This window comes from Malaclemys terrapin, chromosome 22 (assembly GCF_027887155.1).
Source record: "Malaclemys terrapin pileata isolate rMalTer1 chromosome 22, rMalTer1.hap1, whole genome shotgun sequence".
NCBI lineage: Eukaryota > Metazoa > Chordata > Testudines > Emydidae > Malaclemys > Malaclemys terrapin.
In genome coordinates this window covers 10,637,987-10,660,102 of record NC_071526.1, presented here as the reverse complement: position 1 = coordinate 10,660,102, position 22,116 = coordinate 10,637,987, and the positions used below count along the sequence as shown (strand labels likewise).

The window sequence follows — 22,116 nt, the reverse complement described above, 5'->3', positions numbered from 1 at the left end:
AGCTCTTGGCAGGGCAGGACCAGCTGGTGCTTGACTGGAGATGCCTTAGCCAGGCTTGGTGAGTGCCCCTCCGCCCTGCCGCCCTGTGCTGGAGCCCCTGCCCTGCCCTAGAGCCCCACTGCGCAGCTCAGCAGAATTCCTGCTGCAAGGCTGGGGGGTCCCAGGGCTGGCGTTACGGGGTAGCAAGCAGGGCAGTTTCCTGGGGCCCGTGAAGCTAAGTTGCTTTAGCCCCTCATGGCGGGGCTCGGGCTTCGGCTTTCTGCCCTGGGCTCCCGCCAGTCTAACACCGGCCCTGGGAGGTACTAACGGGGGATGCATGGCAGTGCCAGGCTCTGGGCAGGGCGTAGTGTCTTGTCCCTTGGGGCAGGCCATGCCCTGCTGTGGGCTCCCCTGGGAGCTCTGTTTGCTCTGTTCAGCCCTGGCAAGCGGGTGCCACCTTCGGGCATCCAGCTCTTGGCCTCAGTGGATTTCCAGAGGGAGGCTGGAGGCCTGTGCTGAGATCTGGCTGCCCCGTGTTTGAGCTGTCTCTGCAGGGCACGTGCCAGGGAGGCGGGCGAGTGTCTGCCCTGGAACCGCTTATTTATAGCGCTGATGGGAGGCAGAAGTTCAGCTCTTTGGGCTTTTTATAGCAGGTTGTTGTTTTTTTTCCCCTTCCTTGCATCCTAGTGGCCCTGGGATAACACGGGATGGGATCTAAGCTCCCAGCTGGAGAAATTTTGGGCTAGCTTCAGTGCTGTGTTAGGATCCACAGGGGAGAGCCCCGGGGGGAGCCTTCCAGCAGCCTTTACAGCCAGTCTCCCCTTAGTGAGCAGTGCATGGGGTGATCTTTTCGGATGCATGTTTTCCCCTCTGGTGTCTGGCAATGAGGCATCTCATGCCCTGGCTGCTGCTGTCCCAACTCGTGTGGCATGTGTGTGTGTATGGTTTCCAAGTGCTCAGCGCCTGTTTATGGCCAGTTTTTCAAGGGCATTCAGCCATCAATAAGCTGAGCTCTGCTGAAAATCTGGTCTTTGGTGTCCTGGCCATATTCTAACTCTGGAACGCTCTCTCTGCCCTGGCAGTTTCACCGGCGCACCATTCTTCTTTTCCTACACCAGCCGTTGGTGTAGTGTTGCTGTGTGCTGTTCAAGACTTGCTGTGTTCCACCCCATAGGTGGGTGCAGTGATCCTTACCTGTCTTTACATACAGGACTGTTGTGTGGCTTAATTCATGTGTGTAAAATGCTTTAAGGTTACCCACAAGGTGCTGTACCCAAGGCAAGTGTTGTAGTGGTAGGAACAATCGCATTTTGACTCAGATCTGCTGTGGAGTGTCTATCTAGAGTATACTGGGGAGAGCTGGTAGAAAACTTTCCTGGCAAAATATGGAGTTGCACTGAAATCAAATTTCCCTGGGGGAAAAGAAACTGTTATTTATTTGTCTTGCGATAGCATGTGAGAGGCTCAGTCAATGCACCAGGGCCCTTTGTGCTAGGGGCTGTACAAACATAGGACAAAGAGACACTCCCTGCCCCCAAAAGCTGACAATCTAAGTATATGACCAGAGACGACAGATGGATGCAGGCAGCTAGAGCGGCACCAGGGAACCAAAAATGTGGATTTTTTGTTTTTGTTTTTTTAATTGGGAAAACGTGAAAGGAAACGGTTTGACCGAGTGTTTCACTCTGATAGAACATATTTCCTCTCCCAATTTCTCAACTTTCCAACTTTTTGCTTCATGAAAATTCTCACCGTTTTGACTTTTCCTCCTCCTTTGGGATGAAAGCAAATGTGGAAAGAGGGATTTCCTGCAGGCTGGAAATTCGATTTCCCCAGTGGCTCTAATAACCGCTCCGGAGCTGGTCTGTTAGCTCCCCTGCTGACTTGATCTCTGCCCTAGAGCTGGAGTTGAAATTCCTGCGCTCAGGACTGATCAAGGCAGTGAACCTTTCCATCAGAAATGCCCCTTGGGAATCTGTGCCTTTATATTATGCAACCCCTCTTTGTGTGACCGAACTGGGTATGCCAGACCCTGGGCAGACTCTCCCTGGGTGGCATGAAGTCTCCATGTGAAAGTCTTACTGATCTCCAGCATGTGGGGTCTTTACCGTGACCGTGCAGGTCAGAGGTGTGTGGTGGGATTAAATGGCAGGAAAGGCGGAAGGAACCAGGGCTTAGCTGGTGGAGGGTTTGGGTGGGTGGATGCTGAGCCCTTCCTTTCGAACACCACAGTATCAAACTCCAGCTGTTGCCTCTTTCTCAGGCTAGACTCTTGCTTCTCGTCTCAGAGGTCTCTGTTAGTTCGGCTCCAGGGAGATCTGGCTCTGCCATAGACTTCCTGCGGGATCTTGGGCAACATGCTTAACTGCTTCATACCTCAGTTTCCCTGCCTGTAAAATGGGAATGAGACCGACGGCGCCTCCGGGGGATGTTGAAAAGTTTTATTTTGTTCTCATTTGTCATGTGCTTGGAGATCCTCGGCTGAGAAGGGCTAAGTGTTCATGTGACAAGTTAGCTGGGGGTTTGTCCTGAGTGTTCCCTGGCAGGCTGGAGGGGAATTGTGGGGGGAGGGAATCCAGCTCCGAGTGTAGACGGGCTTGTTTCCAGCAATGGGCAGAGAATGGTGACTGCCTGGGGTAGGCAAGCTAGTTAACCATTCGCTTCCAATCAGTCACTGCTGGACTGAGAGGCTCTTCAGCGCCATTTGTCTCTTCTGTTAAAGGAAACCATCTGCTTGGGGCATTTACAGCTTCTGCATCTGACTCCAGGCCCCCTGCACTAGCTGCTGTCAACTTCAGCACCAGATTTACTGCCCTGGTCCCACCCTGGCCCCTCATTCGCCAGCCCCTTAGGCTCAGACGCTACTTTGTTCTAGTCCTTCCCTGGAGGGATGGTCAGTCGGGAGGTGAATAAAGGCTCTCTGGTGGTCACGATGCCAGCAGTGACCTCTGGCTGATCATTTAGGGTCTCCTATGAATTAGGAATTAGTCATGGGGCAAAACCGGGGAGGATTTTGCCCTTTCTAAGCCTTGTTGGTCGCTGGCTTGTTCGGTGTGAATGAGAGGTGGTTGGGAGCTGAGCCAGCAAAGTTTAATGGTTCTGGGATTGACCCACCTGTTCCAGGATGAGGCTCTTTGGTTCTAGGATCCTTTATCCTGGGCAACTAGACAGGTGCTTGTTTATATGACAGTAGCACCTGGAGGCTTTGCACACACACCCAGTCAGCGCCAACTCCTGCCCAAAAGAGCTGACAAGCTAAACAGTTGAGCCACGTGGGGAAACTGAGGCACGGAGACAAAGGGGGAAGTGACATGCCCAAGGTTACCCAGCAGGCGAGAGCTGGGAGTAGAACCCGTGTCTCCTGACTCCTGGTCCAGTGCTCGAGCCGCTGGGCCATGCTGCCTCCCTGGGGACTCTAGCCCTCAGCAGCCACTGTGGAGTCAGTGTGTCAGTTGGCTGAGACTTTGACAGATTTAAAAAAAGCCTTTTTCTTGTTTTCCTTTCTGAAAAGGGAAACCCAGAAGGGAGCCCGTCCCAACGCGGGGCCGCTCAGACGCTGTGATTATTCTGAGCCACACGGAAGGCGAGTGGAGCCAGAAACGCCCTTGTGGCTTTTCCACCTCCTGCCGTCTGGTTCCTCCCCTCCCAGTTGCTCCAACCTGGCTCCTCCGTTGCTCCCGAAGGTAGCACCGGCGGTGCTGGGGGCTGCCGGGAAGCATGGGTGGCTCTGCAGCACTTGATGGCCAGATTGTCTTTGTTCTGCTACCGTTGGGCACATAAAGATAAGGCGGCTGGCTCCGGTATTTTTTCCTGTTTAAGTTGCTCTTGGAAGCTCTGCAATAACCCAGGCGACTTCACAAGCTGTTCAGTGCTTTCCCCTTCCTGCAGTGATTAGTCCCACCTAGAGGCCTGCTGCTGTCTAGAAAAAGGCCCGTCTCCCGTCCTCTCCCAGTCTCTTTGCTGTGCATCTGAGCCAGCCAGGTGCCCTCCTTGGCTCCTACTCATCCTGAAGCGCGGTGGTATCCCAGCAGAGATCAATCAGCCCGCCACGTCTCCTTTTCCAGCCTCCTCTCTGCTGCTATGATTCAGAGGATCAGGGGCTGTCACGGTGGGGCGAGGGGGAACTCGCACCCACCTGAAAAATCACTGTGCCCCTCAGCAGCCCGCCCCACGCCACTCTGAACCGCACGACGTGTCTAGAGGTGGCATCAAAACCCTCCCTGAAACTGCAGCCCCGGCCGGCTGCCCCATTCCTCCAAGGTGCCCCCCTCCCTCTCATCAGGGTCTCCTTTGCGGAGCGGCCCTATGCGGTAGATAGGTTTCCTCCTGGCGCCTTGAACGCAGCCACGGGGGCGGGTGGTTCACAAGGGCATCTAGCCCGGCCCCTTTATGGGGCAAGAAAATCAAGCTCCTTCCCTGCTCCCGACTGCCCCCTCTCCTCAGCTCTGGGTTGCCCCTTCGCCAATGCATTCTCCTCCTCTTCCTCTCCTCCATTCCCCTACCCGCATTGTCTTGGGCTCTGGACTGTCTGGGTGCCCATCTCTGCCATGGTGAGGGGGAGAGGCTCAGACCAGAACCCTCATCTACCCCCAACACGGGGGTGGGGAGGGAGTCCCATTTTGTGGGGGAGGTGGGACCTGAACAGACTCCTCCCCCCCCCTCCCCCGGGCTCTTGTCTTCCTCTCGCTCCTGAATCCTTGATCGATCTCCCATAGAGCGATACAGCAGGCAGCAGCTCTGGGGTGCCCCATCCCCTGCTGCCATATCCAGGCTCTCTGTCGCTGTGGGGCCTCGTCCGAAGGGTCTTCCTATGCTCCAGCTCTGGCTGATGCAGCTGAGTTGGACACACTGCTGCCCGCTGGGGAGAAGATGGTGCTGGGTACAGGCCCCTCCTGACTGCATCCTCCACAGCCAGGCAGAGTGGAGCTGGGGGGGGGGGAGGAGCTGTAGCCTGGGTGCCATATTACACTGGTGGGGGGGGGGCAGGGCACCTCTCTGTGCACACAGTGCCAGGGAGGGGGAGATGGTGTGTGTGTGTGTGTGTGTGTGTGTGTGTGTGAATGACCCAGCTGGAGGGTGACTTCCACTTGAGATGATGGTTCCCACTCAAAATGGTCCATCTGGGGGACACTTGGGTGCTACATTATCTGCGTCCCCGTTCCCCCACAAACAGAACTCCTCCTGCGGTGGGACCAGGTCCTGCCCCAGCCTGCGGATGGTTGGCAGCTGCCCGTTACCCATGCAGGGCCCTTTGCTGGTGGTGGTGGCAACAACTTTCCTATGACTAACCACTTCCCTCCTCTCCTTCCAGGAGCTGAGTGCACCTTCCCCACGGCCACTGAGGACTGGCTCCTTGCGGATACGGAAGCCGGTGCCAGAGAGCCCCTCTTGCTGTCCTGTCTGGATACAGATTCCAGCTTCTGGGTGAAGAACCGTGTCGGTGTCCTGTGGCCCACTCGAAGGACTGGCTTTAGAACAGTGTGGATTTGGGGTTTGGGGCTTTCGCGCTATGGTTCCCCTGAGGGGCCTCCCATTGCAGGTCGCTGTGCCCTGTTCCTGAGAGCCGAGGTGCAAGTGCACGAGACCATGAGGCCTGTGTCTCCTGCAAGTAGCACATCCCCCCTGCGGCTGCTGAACCGGGGCCCGGAGTATCTCCGCAGGCAGATGGAGGTGGGGAGCGGGGGCCGCACCCCGAGTGCCGTGGAGAGGCTGGAAGCCGACAAAGCCAAGTACGTCAAAACCCAGCAAGTGATCAACAGCCGGCAGGAGCCGGTGCTGCGTAGCTGCCCCCCGTGGCCTTCCCCTCGCAGCAGGAGGCGCCTGACTCTCCACCAGTGTCAAGAGATCTGTCAGAGCTCAGAGCTGGGCCGAGACAGCCCCAAGCAGAACGGCCCCAGGAAGCTGCTGCCTTCCCCCCAGTCCCCCGTGGCGCGCAGGGGCAGCAGCAAACGCCTGCTGAGGCCCGACTCCCTCATCATCTACCGGCAGAAACGGGACTGCACGGCCATCAACAAGGAGAATGCCAAGGGCTCCGGCCTGGTCAGGCGGCTCTTCCAGGGGCCTCTGAGAGACAAACTCCCCAGCTCCCCCTCCTCCAGGGGCCTGGGCAACAGGCGGCAGGGGCCGGAGAGAGACGAGACCCCCATGGTGTGGGTGCCGGTGGAGAAGGAGGCTGCTAGAATGCAGAGCCCAGGGGGCGGCATCTTCAGCCCGAACGCGAGCCCTGTGGCGCAGCCTCCACACAGCAGCCAGTCGGGGCCAGGCCCGAAGGAGGCCAAGAGGGAGCTGGCCCGAGGCTGCTCCCTGCCCCTCTCAGAGAAGGAGAGGTTTTTCAACTACTGCGGCTTGGACCGGGACCTGGTGGAGGTGCTGGGCAGGGAGAGGTTCGGGCCTGCTGGCTGGGACGCGGCCTCCTCCTTGCTCCTGGGGAGCGTGGGCTCGGCTGGCTCGGAGCGCAGCGGGCCGGCCCACTCCAGCGGCTGCGAAGCGGGGCCTGACGCGGAGGAGCCGGGCGCACGGCGCTGCTCGACCGTCTCCATTATCGAGCGCAATGCCCGGGTGATCAAGTGGCTCTACGGCTGCCAGAGAGCCTGGGCGATGTCCAGGGAGTCCACGGTCTGAGGGAAGGGTCCTTTAGAGACCCCGTCCCGTCTCAAGGGCTGGGGGCAGGCGATCTCCACTCCAGCTCAGGACCCGTCCCGGCACTGGTCACGCCCGCCAGTCCTGCCTCCAGCGAAGGCAATGGCACCCCCCCGTCACTCTCAGCGTGGGCAGGAGGCGGCCTGGGGCATGAACCAGGCAGATCGTTCGGCCCTTGACTGAACCAGACGCTCGTGGGGGTGAAGATGCCCGGAGCTGGCACTTCCCATGCTCCTGCCCTGTGTGTGCAACTACCCACAAGCGCCTTTCTGCACTGGGGCTGCCAACTGGGGACTGCCATGTAAATGGGGGGGCCCAGGTGCTTCCAGCAATGCATGGCCTAATCCTGCTGAGCGGGGGAGGGGGTGCGGGTGACATTCACCTCTCAGGGCCAGTGTGCTCAAAACAGAGACTTTCCTCTTTTCAATGATATTTTAAAATGTGCCCGGGGAAGGAATTGTGCTGGGGGAGGGGGCTTGGAGCAGCTCCCCCTCAGGACTGGCGCTGGCACCTGAGCGTGGGACCAATGGGACTGGAAGGGGAGACAAACTGGCCACTCCCTGCGTCCCCCTTGACTGGCCCTTTAACCCTTTCTCTGCTGCTACGCTCTCGGGCTGGCCCCTTCACCGATGCAGCCAGCTCTGCAGAAGATGAGATCGTAAGGGCAGAAATGGACCCTCTGGCTGCGTGGGCTCCTCCCTTGCTGAGCAATCCAGGAATGGCCGGAGGCGCTGGCGTGACACTAGCAGCCTGGGGTGTGTTTAGGTGTATGGCTGCACCGTGAGAACGGGATCCAGTGGTGTGGGCAGCCGTGGGACCTGGCTGTGCCAGCCCCGGGAGCCCCCCACGCTGCCAAACTTTCTTCTTTTTTTCAAGAGAAATTGTTTTCATTTCGGTTGGATCTGAAAAGATCTGAATAAAGCCGGCTGTGTTTTCAATCCTGCCGCGTGTGATCTCTGCCCAATGGCGAGGATATGTCAGAGCTGCGTCCTGTCTGCATTTCTCTGGACTCCCCCCTGCACTCCACGTGGGAGCAGAGTGAATGTGAACTGAGGGGGGCTCTGAGCCATTGATGTTCCTCTTCCCGCTAGAGCCGACAAAGGGGACTGGATGGCAGTGGGGCGTGCTGGGATCGGGGCCATGCTCAGGCTAGGGTACAGAGCATCACCAGTTCTCCCACCCCTCGGCAGAGTTCAGCGTCATTCTGGAGAATCGGCTTGCCCGAGGCTGGTGGGCCAGTTCCCTCCTGGGTGCTGGGCTCTGCCCTCCTGCGGCCCCTTCCCCCCACAACAGCAGCCTTGCCTTCGGCAACTTCCACTGGCCACCATCCCTACCCTTGCTTCCCCCTCCCAGCCCCCGCAGGAGCAGAATGATCCTTCCCAGCCCGTGCAGATTCCAGCCTGACAGGAACCTGCCTGAGAGCGTTCTGCGGGATGATTTACTCATCCTTTCAGGAGCCCCGATCACCCCCGTGACCTGTGCCCTCCTCCTCCAGGTGCAGGAGGGCTCTGGCGCCCGCTGTGCTCCAGAAGCTCTGCTGTGATAAATGGCTCCCTTTAATCTGCAGGGGGAAGAGGAGTCAGGTTATCTCAGGGGAGCGCTGAACCAACCGACTCCTTTCATGTCCTCTGCTCATCCCCCGCCCCCCCCCCCCCGGGCAGTGGCAGCTGCCTCTTGGGGTCACACCTTCTGCTTGACTTAGAACGCAAGGGGGGGCTCATGCCTCTAGGACTTTCCCAGCCAGCCCCACCGCTGGCTCTAGCGGAAAGGCCTGTAACCAGCCGGGAGGAATGGCTAATGGGAGAGTGGTTCTCTCGGGTGGGCCATGGATGGGCAGCCCCTTTGGTGTGGGCAGTTAAGAGGGAAACAGTACTCCGAGTGGAAAGAGGTGGAGAGGCAGGATGGTGGGTTGAAAGGAACCCCTCTTATGACTGAAAACTGGAACTAGGGTGACCAGATGTCCTGATTTTATAGGGACAGTCCTGATTTTGTGGGCTTTTTCTTATATAGGCGCCTATTACCCCCCACCCCTGTCCCGATTTTTTACACTTGCTATCTGGTCACCCTAACTGGAACAGTCCCAAGCCTGTTCTGTATCTTGGGTTATGAATTTGTTGGGCCTCAATTTGGTTCAGCGCAGCCCTGTTTATCCTAAACGTTGCCACACCTAGCTGCCAGGTTGGGAGGCCAAGCACTCAACAGTGCTGGCCATCCACGCTTCTGGCTTTGCACTGTGCTTCCTGCTCACAGCTCGGCATGTGACCCACAGTACGGGAGTCCTGCCAACTCCTAGGGCCACATGGCTCTATGCCTGTGGCACTGGGGCCTGGCACTGCGCCAGAGTCACAGCAATTAATCCGGGTATTGCTTAGGGTTACCATATCTCATAAATAAAAAAAGAGGCCCCTCCACGGGCCCTGGCCCCGCCCATTTCCCCACCCCTAGCCCCGCTCCTTCCCCACCCTAACTCCGCCCCCTCCTCCCTCCCACTCCCAGCCTGGGGGAAAGGGCTGCCCCAGCGCTACTGGCTTCAGGGTTTGCCGGGCAACCCCCAGACCCTGCGCCCCCAGCCGGCGCTTCCCCAGCGCAGCTGGAGCCCGGGAGGGGAAGCGCCCAGCCGGGGGCGCAGGGTCTGGAAGCTGCCCGGCAAACCATGAAGCCAGTAGCGCTCGGGCTTCGGGCAGCCCCCGTGCCTCCGGACCCTGCGCCGCCGGAGCCCGGGAGGGGAAGTGCCCGGCTGGGGGCGCAGGGTCTGGAGGCACGGGGGCTGCCTGAAGCCGGTAGCGCTCGGGCAGCCTGGCTCTTAAACAGAGCCAAAGCGTCGGGGAGGAGCAGAGCCGCCATTTTCCCGGACATGTTCGGCTTTTTGGCAATTCCCCCCGGACGGGGGTTTGACTGCCGAAAAGCTGGACATGTCCGAGAAAGAGAGGACGTATGGTAACCCTAGTATTGCTTGAGCTGTCCCCTCTTACAGCCGGGTGCCTCTGCTGCATGGCCTGCACTGTTCGCAACTAACACCTGGATTTAGTGATTACAAATCAGTATCTCACGAGTGTAGGGGGCCCTCTGAGGAGCTGGGGAGCCCCCTCTCCACCCTGAAAACTGTCTGGGACAGTCACTGTCTATTCTAACACTTTTCTGCTATGTGTTTGGGAGCTGCCTGGCAGCCCTGAATCTGAGATCTGCGAGCCAGCCGCCGTTCTCCTGCAGAAAGTTACATCCTCGCTGCTGCAGCCATGAAGATCAGATGATGCTTCAAGTTAATCAGCTGGAACTTCTGAACTCTCCGGCTTGTCCCTGGCATTCTAGCTACCGAGCTCTTTACATAGAGTGACCAGAGAGCAAGTGTGAAAAATTGGGATGGGGGTGGGGGGTAATAGGAGCCTATTTAAGGAAAAGACCCAAAAATCGGGACTGTCCCTATAAAATCGGGACATCTGGTCACTCTATCTTTACATTTACTGAGGCCTCCTTGGAGCTGGGCTAGGCCGGTCTGGCTGGGGAACCACAATGCTCCTCTCTGGCCTTGCACTCTATGAATAAAAACTGAAGAGTTGGCGCTGTTCTTTTCAGGGTTCTTTTCTCATGCTGTACACTTACTGACACCTAGTGGCTGCTCTAGGAACAACAACCATGTCAGGGTGACTTTAATAGAAGTTTACCATGTTGACGTTCTTTCTTTTTCGCAGAATTGGGGGAGCAGGGAGGTTGGGGGAGGCTTTATACTGTTAAAGAGAAATTAAATATTGGGGGGGTGTGAGGATGTAAAATTAATGTGGAATCTATCCCCCTTGCGCTGGTGCCAGCAGTGGGAGTTGAGAGGCGAGGCAAGGGGTCTATGCTCTGTAAGTGGAGATGGGGCAATATGGAGGGGTGGAGGTGCTTTTGTAGAACCTCGTTGGCCAGCTCCCATGCCAGGAGTTTGGGTGGGATCCCACATCCCGTCAACCTGAAATTGCAGGGGTGGGGCACTACCAGGATAGAGGGTTCCCACCATGTCCCAGGACTAGCAGGAAGGTTAACAAGGCCCCGTGCTACATTAAAGCTACTCCTGCTCCAGCCCCCAGAGATCCCAGCTCCTGCCTGGTCTTTATCCCTTTTCTTTTTTTTAACGTGAGAAGAATGAAGGCCGGAGAGGCTCTGATTGGTGAGGTGGCTTTCCCTGGGCATATGATCTTCCTCATGAGCTCTGTAAGCCTTGCTCTTTGTGTAGAAAGAAAAAGAAATACTTAGATCTCAGTGTCAGATGCAGACAGAGGTGCTGCATGGGCAGGGTCGGCTCCAGGCACCAGCATTCCAAGCAGGTGGTTGGGGCGGCAATCTGCAAGGAGCGGCACTCCGTGTGTTTTTGCCGCCCCAAGCAGCGCGCCAAATTGCCACCACAGACGGCGGGGCAGTCCATGTGCCGTTAGGGCAGCACGCGTGTTTCCACGGCGGCGGCAATTCGGCGGCAGCTTCTAGGTTCAGCTGCCCGCGACGGCAATTTGCTGGCTTCTGTCTTCCGGCTGAAGATAGAAGTTGCTACCGAATTGCCACCGCTGCGGAAACGCGCATGCCGCCCCAACGGCACACGGACTGCCCCTGCTGTCTGCGGTGGCAATTCGGCGCGCTGCTTGGGGCGGCAAAAACAGTAGAGCTGGCCCTGTGCATGGGGCAAGGGGCACATGTGGGGGTTACGTCCCCCCCCCCTCCAGATTTCTGCCAGGTTTTATAGGCCGTGCCCTGAACTCCGCTGCATACATTGTGTGTCACCCTCCCTCTGCTGTCACCAGTCATGACTCATCTCTGGGTGCAGGGAAGGTGAACTCTTCCCCAGGAGGGAGCAGGGCTTGTTTGGCCTGTGCACGACTGTAGAGATGTTTGAAAGGATGCGATGCAGCCCAGCCAGGAACTGAATCTGTCTTAAATTTCTCTTGGTAGCCAACTCTCCGACCAGAGACCGAGAGAACCTGGTGGGCGAGTGGCTCGCAGTGTATCGGCCCGCTATGCTGGTCTCTCTCTTTCTTGGGTTCCCCCATTGGAAAGTAGTTCAGGAGAGGGGGCTACATGGGCGGAGTAAGGGGGGGAGCCTGCCCCTCTAGGTTATCAGTTCTGAGCTGGGGGAGATGGACCTCATGGACTATCTCACTGCTAATCCCCTCTGAGATGGGTGGCTCTACACTGCCCTTACGTGGCCGACATGGACTCCAAGGTTGTGTATCTACAGGCATGATGTAGGTAGAGCTCTGTGAATTACCTGGCCCTTGACATGGTGAACGTTCTCCCTCTGCCATGCTCCCAGGCAAGTCCCTCTCAGGTCAGCTCAGCGCCAGTTTCCACTGAAGCTTTATTGCCTGCAGCAGCTTATCCCCTAGGGACTAAGCGGGGAACGCTAAACTCCTCTCATTCGGCCTCGGGGGGGCGGATCCTCAGCGGGTGTAAATAACCAGAGCTCCACTGACCTCACTAGTGCTCTGCCAATCTCCACACACTGAGGATCTGGCCCAGGTAGTCTTGTTTTCCAGGCTGTTTTTCCACTAGGCTGTTCAGTAGAGCAAGGGGACGTTTGGCCCTGTTGCTAAACGCTGCCCCCCTGGGCTCAGCTACTCTGCAACCATACTGAGTAAAAATGTGATGACCTTTCTGCTTGCCAAAGTGTGACTGTCCTTTGCAGGGCAGCCCCTAGCTTGACTCTGAGCGCCGGAGAGATGCCACAAAGAAATGATCCCAGGCGAGCCGCGTCCTCGGGATGTGGAAAAGGGGGTGGAGGGAAGGGATCTTTACTTTATACACGTCTACATATGATAAAGATCAGCTGAAACTAACTGCAAATGACACCGTCAGTGTTAAACAGGCACAGCGGCGGGAAAATGCCTCACTCGCGTGCTCTGCAAATGCAGTCCAACTGCAGCTCCCGTCCACGTGTGATGGTGGGTCTGAGTCGCTGAAACAGAGTTTCATGCGGGGAAGCTTGGCTGGGTCGGTTCCCTGCGGCTGGGTGATCCAGGCCTTACAAGGAGCTGTGGACCAGTAATTCACAAGCCACCATGAACATCTAATTCCAGAACTCTTCCTGCTGGAGGGGGAGTTCTTGGCACTCCTTAGCCAAACACTAACCCAGAGGCACCAAGAACCTGCTCCTTCTTATCCAGGCTTTGGCCAAAGAAAGTGTCTGAAAGCCCGGCTGCCCTGGTTACACGAGTTAGGATGGAAGCCACCACGGCCAAGCTTTTTAAAGCGCCTAGTGATCTTTGGTTCTTCATTTTCAGGTATCCAGCTGGAGCCACCTTTAAAGAGGGTCTGGCTTTTCCGAGGTGGGTGCTCTGCTCTTTCAACAAACCGGGCCCCTTTAAGGGCTCCCAGGCTCGGCACCCACAGGCTCTGGTCACTTCTGAAAGCCTTGGCTTGCCAGGTTTGGGAAATCACAGTACACAGAACTGCAGCTCCTCGGGCTCTGGGCTTCCTCCACTCCAGCCATGCAAGGATCACAAAGCGCTCTAGGTCCATGAATTGCTCAGTCCATGGGGCAGGCTCAGTCCAGTCACCTCACACCAGGCCTGGGAGGTAGCAGATAGACAGTCTCTTGCTCACGTTTCAAATGTTGTGCAAAGAGATGACGGGACTTGCCCACCGTCACTCAATTCAAGTCAATAGCAGATCAGGCAGCCCAGGTCCTGCTCTAACCACTAGGCTGCGAGCATGTTGTACAGTACGGGTAGAGAGTGCTTAGCCCTGTGAGATGCATCACACACTGGCGTGGTCCCAGGATCTCTCCTTGACAGTGCAAACGGTACAGAACACAAGGCGGGAGCTTAGTAGAGACCTCGCTCTGACAAGGGCTTCCCAGCAGTGGGGACCTCAGTGATATCATGCAGAGGCCGGCGCTGCACCAGGGTGATCCAGGGGGGTGTTTTCAGCTGAGTTTCAATGTTTTACCTACTTGATTCTTCTGGGCATGATGGGTGCTGGCTGGACCTCCACCCTGTCCCCAAGATGCCCATGTGGTACAAGCTACCCCGAGCTCTGGACTCGCAACCCAAGTGCCACTGTTGGCCCAAGGCGAGGGGAGCAAGACTCCAGGACAGGCTAACCCTGGATTCCCCGGCCCAGCCACGTTCTTAGGCCCAGCTGGTGTCACTGTGAGCAAAGCCCAGGGCGACCAATGTCCCCGTGTGAACCACAGAACTCGGAGAGCGGGAAAGCCGGTGAGACGCTCTAGTCTCTCGACCCCAGGGCAGGCTGGGATCCCCAGAGGGAGAGGGTATCAGCCACTGAACCGTCCAGCCCCTTAGCTCACAGGGACAGACACCAGGGGTGGGGGGCGGGATACTACAGCCACGCTGTGGGTGTTCTAGGCTGACGGTGCTGCTGGATTCTTTGCAGGGACGGAAAGGGTTGAAATGCTGGGTGTTCTCCTCCTGAGTGAGCGAGAGGCCCTGTGCTGAGGCTGATGGGAAAGGTCCTTCCGCTCTAGTTACTCTTGGGGGCATTTTTATTCCTTATCTCAGCCAGTTTGCTGACCAGGAAGCCCCACTTGAAGGCGCCCTCTTCTGGCTCCCGGAGGTCGCTGCCATTGTTAGAATAGGTGGGCTCCTCTCCCGGGGGCTCCCCTGGCGCCCCGCTGAACTCGGCCGCTGGCTCGCTGAACTCAGGCGGGGCTGTCTTCTTGTCCAGCGCAGAGGCCTGCTGCCACTTGGTGGCAAAGACATCCCAGAACCCTGACGTCGTCTTCTCTGCAGAGGGCGACTCCGCTGGCTTCGGTGCCAGGGGGCTGGAAGCAAGAGATGGGGAGATTAGGGGGCGGGGCGCGTCTGAGCATAAAGATCCGGACACACGCAGGAGAGGAAAATCAGACGCCGCACGCTGCGGGGGAGAGCGTCAAGGAGAGAAAGGGAGAGATGAGCAGCAAGAGGGAGGCGGGCAGTATTGCAACATACAGGGAAGAGACTGCGCCTGTATAGGGGAGACACAGATAGACACACAAAGAGATCCAGGGAGCGGCAGAGACAGGATGCCGAGTCCTGGTGTCTGGACAGGCTGCTAGAGCGCGTGCGAGAGAGAGGCTGATTCACACAGACGTAGAGTGACCAGGCAGCAAGTGTGAAAAATCGGGACAGGAGGTGGGGGGTAATAGGAGCTTATATAAGAAAAAGACCCAAAAATCGGGACCGTCCCTATAAAATCAGGACATCTGGTCACCCTACACAGACGTGACCGTAGTTTAATAAAAATCCCGGAGCCACAGGCTTCCCTTCGGCAGATGTTACTGAACCAGCCTGGTTGGGAAGGGGGTGGCTTCTCATTAAGGCATGGGGGCTACCCGAACGCCAGCCCCCGTTCCTAGGCACAGGGCCAGAACACAGGCACTAGCCCGGCTCTGGGTTTGATAGACACAGCGGAAGCCATGTGGGCACTGGGATGAACAGCTGGTTGCTGGGCTCAAGGCTCACCCTGCCTACATGACTGGGGGATGCTCGGAACGGGGGGCTTTGAACTCTCCTGGCCCGGGAGGATCTGCACGTAGTGCCCCATGGCGTGGGACAGGCAACTTCTTATTGCAAAGCTGCCGGCTCTTGGGGCTGAACTGAGGCCGCCCAGTGGGAGGCTGGAACAGTCTCCACACAGGCAAAGGAGCACATGGGAACTGGGTAACTTTTCTACGGTGTGACTGAGGTAATTTCTTCTCTCTCCTCCTACGCCGGCTCCTGGGAAATGCCTCTAGATCTAAACACTTTGCATCCAGCCCTGGAACAGATTTCCACATGGACATGACCAGGACAAGACAGCAGCAGGGTGTGGGTCTCTTGCCTTCAGCCTTCACCTGCGTCCATCTGAGTGGCCCGTGCATCATGTCCCCTGGCTAGTAGAAGCAGGGGTGAGAAGATAGCCGAGGGGGCTGTTGTAGGACACAGTTTCGGGTTCAGACTCAGCCATGGGGTAAGCAGGTGTAGCTCTCACTGATATCAATGGGACCGGGGTCCATGGACAGCAGGGCTGACTTTAGTCCTAAGCCCTCACTGGAATCCCGGGCAATGACAACAGGGTCATTGTGATCCTGGACTTGAGAGGACCCCTTGGCTGGCTGAGAGCTCAGGTGTCACAGGGCCGTACACGCATCCTTGCTCTGGGGGGGCAAAACCCAGACACGCTTGTACCTTGCTGCCTGCAGTCTCACCCCAAAGCCACCCCTCGTCCTGGTTCTCAGGCCTGTGGCAGACTCTCAGCCCTACCATAAGCTGGGCCCTGCCTAGCTGGGTACTGCCTAGAAGGATGGGAGCCCGATGGAGACGCTACGATGGAGACGCTACGACCCAGACGCGAGCGTCAGTCTTACTGGTCAGCGCAGGGCTCGGGGGTCAGCAGCTTGTGCTCATCCTCCCTATTGAACAGAGACGACATGCTCCTCCAGCCTCTGGCGCCAGCCCCCTGGACCTGCAGAGCAGAGGGAGGGAAACCACTGGTCAGTGACGCTGCCCAGGTCCAGGCAGGAGTGGAGCTAGTGTGGTTTGGCCGAGCTCACGTGGGCCCCTGGGAACGTCAACGGGCCCCAGAGCTTTGCTCTATGGGACTGACGCAGCAGGAATGTATTTCCTCTGCCTTCTCCTCCTCCACACACAGACTAGCCTCACGGACACACCCCACAAAGCATCACTGTCCTCTGTCACCCTCAGCATTCTCTCCCCCTCCCCCAAAAGGGCAGTGCCTGTCTCCACTCCAGCCCCTCGTCCCAGGTTAGGCAGGGGACGGACAGCAGATTCAGAAGGGGGTCTCTGCCCCGCTCAGCCCTTGCATGCCCATTGCCCCCTTGTTTTCCATGCCCCCTTCTGAGTGACCTCACTGGTCGTTGTGCAGGTGAGGAACAGCCGGCAGAGACCCCGGGAGCCCACAGGCGAGGGGGCGTTTGCCCTTCATCTTTGTTAGGCTGGGTGTAGGCTCTTTGGGGCAGGAACCAGCCTTCTGGTCTGTTTGTACAGCACCTGGCGCCATAGGGCCCGGGTCCAGGACTGGGCCACCTCGGTACTATAAGGACAGCACAGACATTATGACAGCACATGACCGGGTTCCACACTCACACTGCCTGTCCCCCACGAGACCCAACCACTCCCTCCACCTGTTTATGGGCATCTGCCACCCACTGCAGCAAGAAGGCCTCCCACGGGGAGTTCTGCCATCAGGGTGGCAAAGGAGCGAAGGTTTGACCAGCTCGAGCCGGGCTGGCTGGAGACTGATCAGAGCCAATGCGGCTGGGCCAGGGAGGGGATGGCTGACGCTGGAGGGAAGATAGTGTAACGGGTGCCTGGATACAGCTGGGCACCCGGAGCCACAACACAGCACCTAATTTCTAGAATGCTCAGTGCTCTCTGAGCACCTGAGGCTCTGATCTGACAACAGACTGGGTGGAAGCAGCCCCCAAGCCTGGCAGTGATCAGGGCCTCCAGCAGCCAGGCACAATGCCCCTGAGGGGGATCTGGGCACTCAAGTGACTTTTTTCCCCACTTGTGGTTGTAGATCTGCTGTCCCTTTCTATTATCTGCGACCTCTTCGCCTTAGGCCGGGCTCTGCACTAGCACTGGTGCTTCGCTGTCTACCTTTGGAGGGGGTCTGTTTCTTTAAGGACACGTGTAAGAAAGACCAGGTTACGGTCAAATCAAACGCATCTGTCTCTGCTAATTCACATTCATTAAAGAAACCTGCGGCCGGGGGAGCCCTGGTATTAGGGCCAGAGAGCTTGAAGCCTCCTTATAATAGCCTGGTTTGATTCCCCTGCTCTCCCGCAATACGTTATTGTGTGCTTAATCCCACATCCGGCTTTTCCCTCGGAGCACTGCCCTCTCGTTCGGGCTACAGCTCCACTGCCTTCTTCCCAGCGCGGAGCTCTCCGCTGTAACATCCTAGCCGAGATGGGGCCCAGGCTGTGGTGAGGTGAGGGCCACCCGAGAGCCCGCACGCCCAGGGTTTGGCCTCGCTCGTTCCACTGCAGGAGGACCCACCTGCCCCTTGTCTGTGGTGAAGACAAAGCCCCTGTTACATGCTGCAGCAAGGCAAACCGTGATGCAGTGCTGGGCTGCCACAGATGCAGTAGGGTTGCCGGCCCTCCAGGACTGGCCGGGAGTCTCCCGGAATTGGCATCCATCTCCCGGTGACTATTGAAAGCCATCCGGGAGATTTTAATGGGCTATTTTAAGAAAATGACATTACATCACGTTGGTGGGGGAGAAAAATCTCCCGGAATAGCTTCAGTCAGAGTTGGCAACACTATGATGCGGTGGCACCGAGGGGGTGACAGAAAGCCAGGCAAATCTCCAGGGCAGATTGGAACCTACAGAGACTCCTGAAAACAATCCCAGTGAGCAGAGAAGCCCCAGGCTGGTTCGGCTGGGGGGTGGTGACTGGGGCCAGAGGTCTGATGCTAAGAGAGAGCTGGTCGCTCTGGGAGGCAGGTGGAGCGCCTAAGAGGGGAGACCTTACCCTTCGTGCCAGCTGGGAGATGGGGTTCGATCCCTCCTCCATCAGAACTGGGGCATCTGTGGTTTCCACCAGCTCGGGGTTATCCCCCTGAAACAGACTCACAGCATCAGCCATGGGGCAGCAGCGCGTGTTGAGGAGGGCAGCGTGAACAGCTGCAGGGGCAGCACCTGGAAAGACTGGCTGGCTCTGTCCCTGGATGAGTGGAGTTAGCAGCAGGATTTCTCACCTCCTAGACTCCCCTCCCACCAGTCATTTTTTTTCTCCTCCTCCTCTAGCTGCTGCCTTTGGACTCGGTCTGGTCCATGCACTAACTATTCCCCGTGCAAGGAGCTTCCACCAGAATTCCTCAGTCGTTTGGCCCTGGTCCTAGCAGAGTGTTTGACCCAGGCTCGGTGTTGTGGCATCTCCTGTCTATTCCCTACTGAACAGAAGCTCCCTTCTGCAGCTCACCTTCTCCAAAGAATCAGGCCAAACCCTCAAACCAGGGCAGGATTAAAGAATTCGGGGGCCCTGCGCATGATGGAAACGGGGTCTCCCCACCTGCCTTCACCTAGACAGTTCAGTTAGTTAGAGACTAGCTGTGGGCAAAACCAGGCAGCTGCCTAGGGCTGCAGGTTCTGTCTGGGGGGGCTGGGCCAAACCTGAGTGGGTGGCGCTCGATCCTTTCCCACTTCTACCATAACCAATTTTTTTCCCAGTGGTTGGGGGGGCCTCCCTGAGATGGGGGCCTTGTGCAAGTGCACTGAGTTCACATTGGCTAATCCGGACCTGCCCTATGTGACTAGATGGGAGCGGAGAGTCTCGTGTTATCACCTGACTCCAGGAGCTGGGGCTTTAAGGAAAACATCAAAAATCATGCCATTTGGCCACACTGAAGATAAAGTGACCAGCTGAAGTCTCTCCATGCTAAAAGAATCGTCTCTGCTCCGAGCTCAGCGACCCCTAGAAATGGGTTTCCCTCATTTCACAGCTGTATAGCACCCACCAGTTCTGGAGTTGTACCCACCCCTCCACCCCTACTGGTCCTTCTCCCTGCTCTGTAACAAGGGCCAGTGCTGACTTCACAGGGCCAGGGCTGGGTTTGGATTTCTCTGCGCTGAAGGGCACAAACCCCATCGCTTTTGCCCCACCCCAAGACTCTCCAAATTGCTCGGATCTGATTTTTCTTTTTACTTGAATGATTCGTCAGTGCCCAGAACGCAGATCTGCCAAAAACCAGGGTCGGGCGGGCAAGCCAAGCAGAGCGTCTGAAGTGGCTGGCGGCTCACGGGGCACAAACGCCGGGCGCCAGAGAGTGACTGGCTGCCACAGGCTGCAGCAGCAGAAGCAGAGAGGGGAACAGCACAAGGAGAAGCAGCAGCAGGGAGCGTGGTGGCTGCTGCACTGGCTGTGACCACAGCAATAGGGGCCCCAACGGCACTTGTCCTGCCAGAGACTAGACGTGGCGGCAGCAGCAGCCGTGCTGCGCACTGGGACTCTCTGAGTCTGGGAATCGATGAATAAACCCCAACGTGGCTTGGGAGAGGCTGGTGCCAAAGGGATTGAGGGTGTGGAGCTGGGGGTTGGGCCGGGATCCCGGGGGCGCAGGGTACCAGAGCGGGCGGAGCCGGGGGCTGGGTGGGGATCCCGGGGGCGCAGGGTACCAGAGCGGGTGGAGCAGGGGGCTGGGTGGGGATCCCGGGAGCGCAGGGTACCAGAGCGGGCGGAGCTGGGGGCTGGGTGGGGATCCCGCGGGCGCAGGGTACCAGAGCGGGTGGAGCCGGGGGCTGGGTGGGGATCCCGGGAGCGCAGGGTACCAGAATGGGTGGAGCCGGGGGAAGTGCGGGGATCCCGGGGGCACAGGGTACCAGAGCGGGTGGAGCCGGGGGCTGGGTGGGGATCCCAGGGGCGCCGGTTACCAGAGCGGGTGGAGCCGGGGGCTGGGTGGGGATCCCGCGGGCGCCGGTTACCAGAACAGGCGGAGCTGGGGGCTGGGTGGGGATCCCGCGGGCGCAGGGTACCAGAGCGGGTGGAGCTGGGGGCTGGGCGGGGATCCCGCGGGCGCAGGGTACCAGAGCGGGTGGAGCTGGGGGCTGGGCGGGGATCCCGGGAGCGCCGGTTACCAGAACGGGCGGAGCTGGGGGCTGGGTGGGGATCCCGGGAGCGCCGGTTACCAGAACGGGCGGAGCTGGGGGCTGGGTGGGGATCCCGGGAGCGCAGGGTACCAGAGCGGGTGGAGCAGGGGGCTGGGTGGGGATCCCGGGGGTGCAGGGTACCAGAGCGGGTGGAGCCGGGGGCTGGGCGGGGATCCCGCGGGTGCAGGGTACCAGAGCGGGTGGAGCAGGGGGCTGGGTGGGGATCCCGGGGGTGCAGGGTACCAGAGCGGGTGGAGCCGGGGGCTGGGCGGGGATCCCGGGGGTGCAGGGTACCAGAGCGGGTGGAGCAGGGGGCTGGGTGGGGATCCCGGGGGTGCAGGGTACCAGAGCGGGTGGATCTGGGGGCTGGGTGGGGATCCCGGGGGCGCCGGTTACCAGACCGGGTGGAGCCGGGGGCTGGGTGGGGATCCCGGGAGCGCAGGGTACCAGAGCGGGCGGAGCTGGGGGCTCGGTGGGGATCCCGGGAGCGCAGGGTACCAGAGCGGGTGGAGCAGGGGGCTGGGTGGGGATCCCGCGGGCGCAGGGTACCAGAGCGGGCGGAGCTGGGGGCTGGGTGGGGATCCCGCGGGCGCAGGGTACCAGAGCGGGTGGAGCTGGGGGCTGGGTGGGGATCCCGGGGGCGCCGGTTACCAGAGCGGGTGGAGCTGAGGGCTGGGTGGGGATCCCGGGAGTGCAGGGTACCAGAGCGGGTGGATCTGGGGGCTGGGTGGGGATCCCGGGGGTGCAGGGTACCAGAGCGGGCGGATCTGGGGGAAGTGTGGGGATCCTGGGGGCACAGGGTACCAGACCGGGTGGAGCTGGGGCCTGGGCGGGGATCCCGGGAGCGCCGGTTACCAGAACGGGCGGAGCTGGGGGCTGGGTGGGGATCCCGGGGGCGCAGGGTACCAGAGCGGGTGGAGCTGGGGGCTGGGTGGGGATCCCGGGGGTGCAGAGTACCAGAGCGGGCGGAGCCGGGAACCCCTGTTGCCTGCCCCTATGGCTAGCGATAGAGACCAGAGGCCCCTGCCAGGACCGTCCCTACCTCATCCTTGAACTCCTCCTCCTGCCCCTCGCTGCCCAGAGTCTGCAGCACTTTGGACTTGTAGACTTTCCAGAATCCCTGAGTCATGGTGGCAGCCGGGAGGTTGGCCCGGAGGCCCAGTGGCAGCCGCGCTCCTACAGCCGGTAGCAGGAGAGGCCCGGACAAGCAGGCTCCTTGTGGCTTAGGCGGTTCTGTCTGTGTCGTGCCTGGCAGCCTTTGGCTCAACTCCTGTGCCCCGCGTGCCTAGGGCAGGGGTGGGGTGCCATTGCACAGTTATCCCCGGCGCTCCGAGGGCTCTGCGGGGAATTGGGGACTTGGCGGGATGCTGGACACGCGTCTGGCACCAGCGAGTGCTTGCTGGGATCTGGTGTCTTCATTAAAATTGCAGGGGCCTCCTTCGATATGCAGTTCAGACCACAAAGAGGAACTTGATCCGGGTCTGACCCAGAATGCCAATGGGCTCCTAGACATAGGGCCGGTGGGCCTGTGAGGAGTTCTAGCTGCCTGATCCTGGAGGGGCTGTCCCCTGTCCTTCAGCTCCCCCCATATCTTGCCTCCAAGAAAAGGTTCTCTCTAGCCCCTCATCCATCCCCTCTGTCTTGTTCCCAAAGGGGGCTCTCTCCTGGGCCACAGCGACCTTCTCCATCCCACTCCCCGAGTCTATGCCTGGCCAGTCAGCATCTATGTCCCTTTGCAACAAAGGTCTCTCTCTTGCCTACTATCTGTTCCCCTGCCCCTGTAGAGGCTTCCAGCTCCCAGAGTGAGGTGCTTGCACAGCCCCCACCCCATCCCGGGGCCCGCAGACAGTGTCATCCCAGCTTGGCTGAGCTCTTGCGTTACCCTTCATTGTTTGTGGCCTGTAACTGATCCCCTCTGAGAAGGGGCGCCTGGAAC

General features: G+C 58.9%; 2 protein-coding genes across 2 annotated transcripts; one reads left to right on the top strand and one right to left on the bottom strand.

The window, feature by feature from the left end:
* FAM110D (family with sequence similarity 110 member D) lies at positions 1-8,223 on the top strand. Its single transcript, XM_054011902.1, has 2 exons — positions 1-58; positions 5,291-8,223. The coding sequence occupies exon 2, from the start codon at positions 5,566-5,568 to the stop codon at positions 6,598-6,600; it is 1,035 nt and encodes a 344-aa protein (XP_053867877.1). The 5' UTR covers positions 1-58; positions 5,291-5,565; the 3' UTR covers positions 6,601-8,223.
* A 5,844-nt stretch (positions 8,224-14,067) lies between these two features.
* On the bottom strand, positions 14,068-21,309 carry C22H1orf232 (chromosome 22 C1orf232 homolog). The gene is made up of 4 exons (XM_054011601.1): positions 21,223-21,309; positions 18,067-18,153; positions 15,932-16,029; positions 14,068-14,368 (listed from the first exon to the last, which is right to left on the bottom strand). The coding sequence occupies exons 1-4, from the start codon at positions 21,307-21,309 to the stop codon at positions 14,068-14,070; spliced, it is 573 nt and encodes a 190-aa protein (XP_053867576.1).
* Between the last annotated feature and the right edge of the window lie 807 nt (positions 21,310-22,116).

What these genes read in the sequence shown, in the direction of transcription:
- FAM110D (XM_054011902.1), top strand. Translation starts at nt 5,566, where the DNA reads ATGAGGCCTGTGTCTCCTGCAAGTAGCACATCCCCCCTGCGGCTGCTG.
- C22H1orf232 (XM_054011601.1), bottom strand. Translation starts at nt 21,309, where the DNA reads ATGACTCAGGGATTCTGGAAAGTCTACAAGTCCAAAGTGCTGCAGACT. An exon ending in AGGAGGAGTTCAAGGATGAG is followed by an intron (nt 18,154 to 21,222) that starts GTAGGGACGGTC and finishes AGTCTGTTTCAG; the next exon opens with GGGGATAACCCCGAGCTGGT. An exon ending in TCTCCCAGCTGGCACGAAGG is followed by an intron (nt 16,030 to 18,066) that starts GTAAGGTCTCCC and finishes TCTGCTCTGCAG; the next exon opens with GTCCAGGGGGCTGGCGCCAG.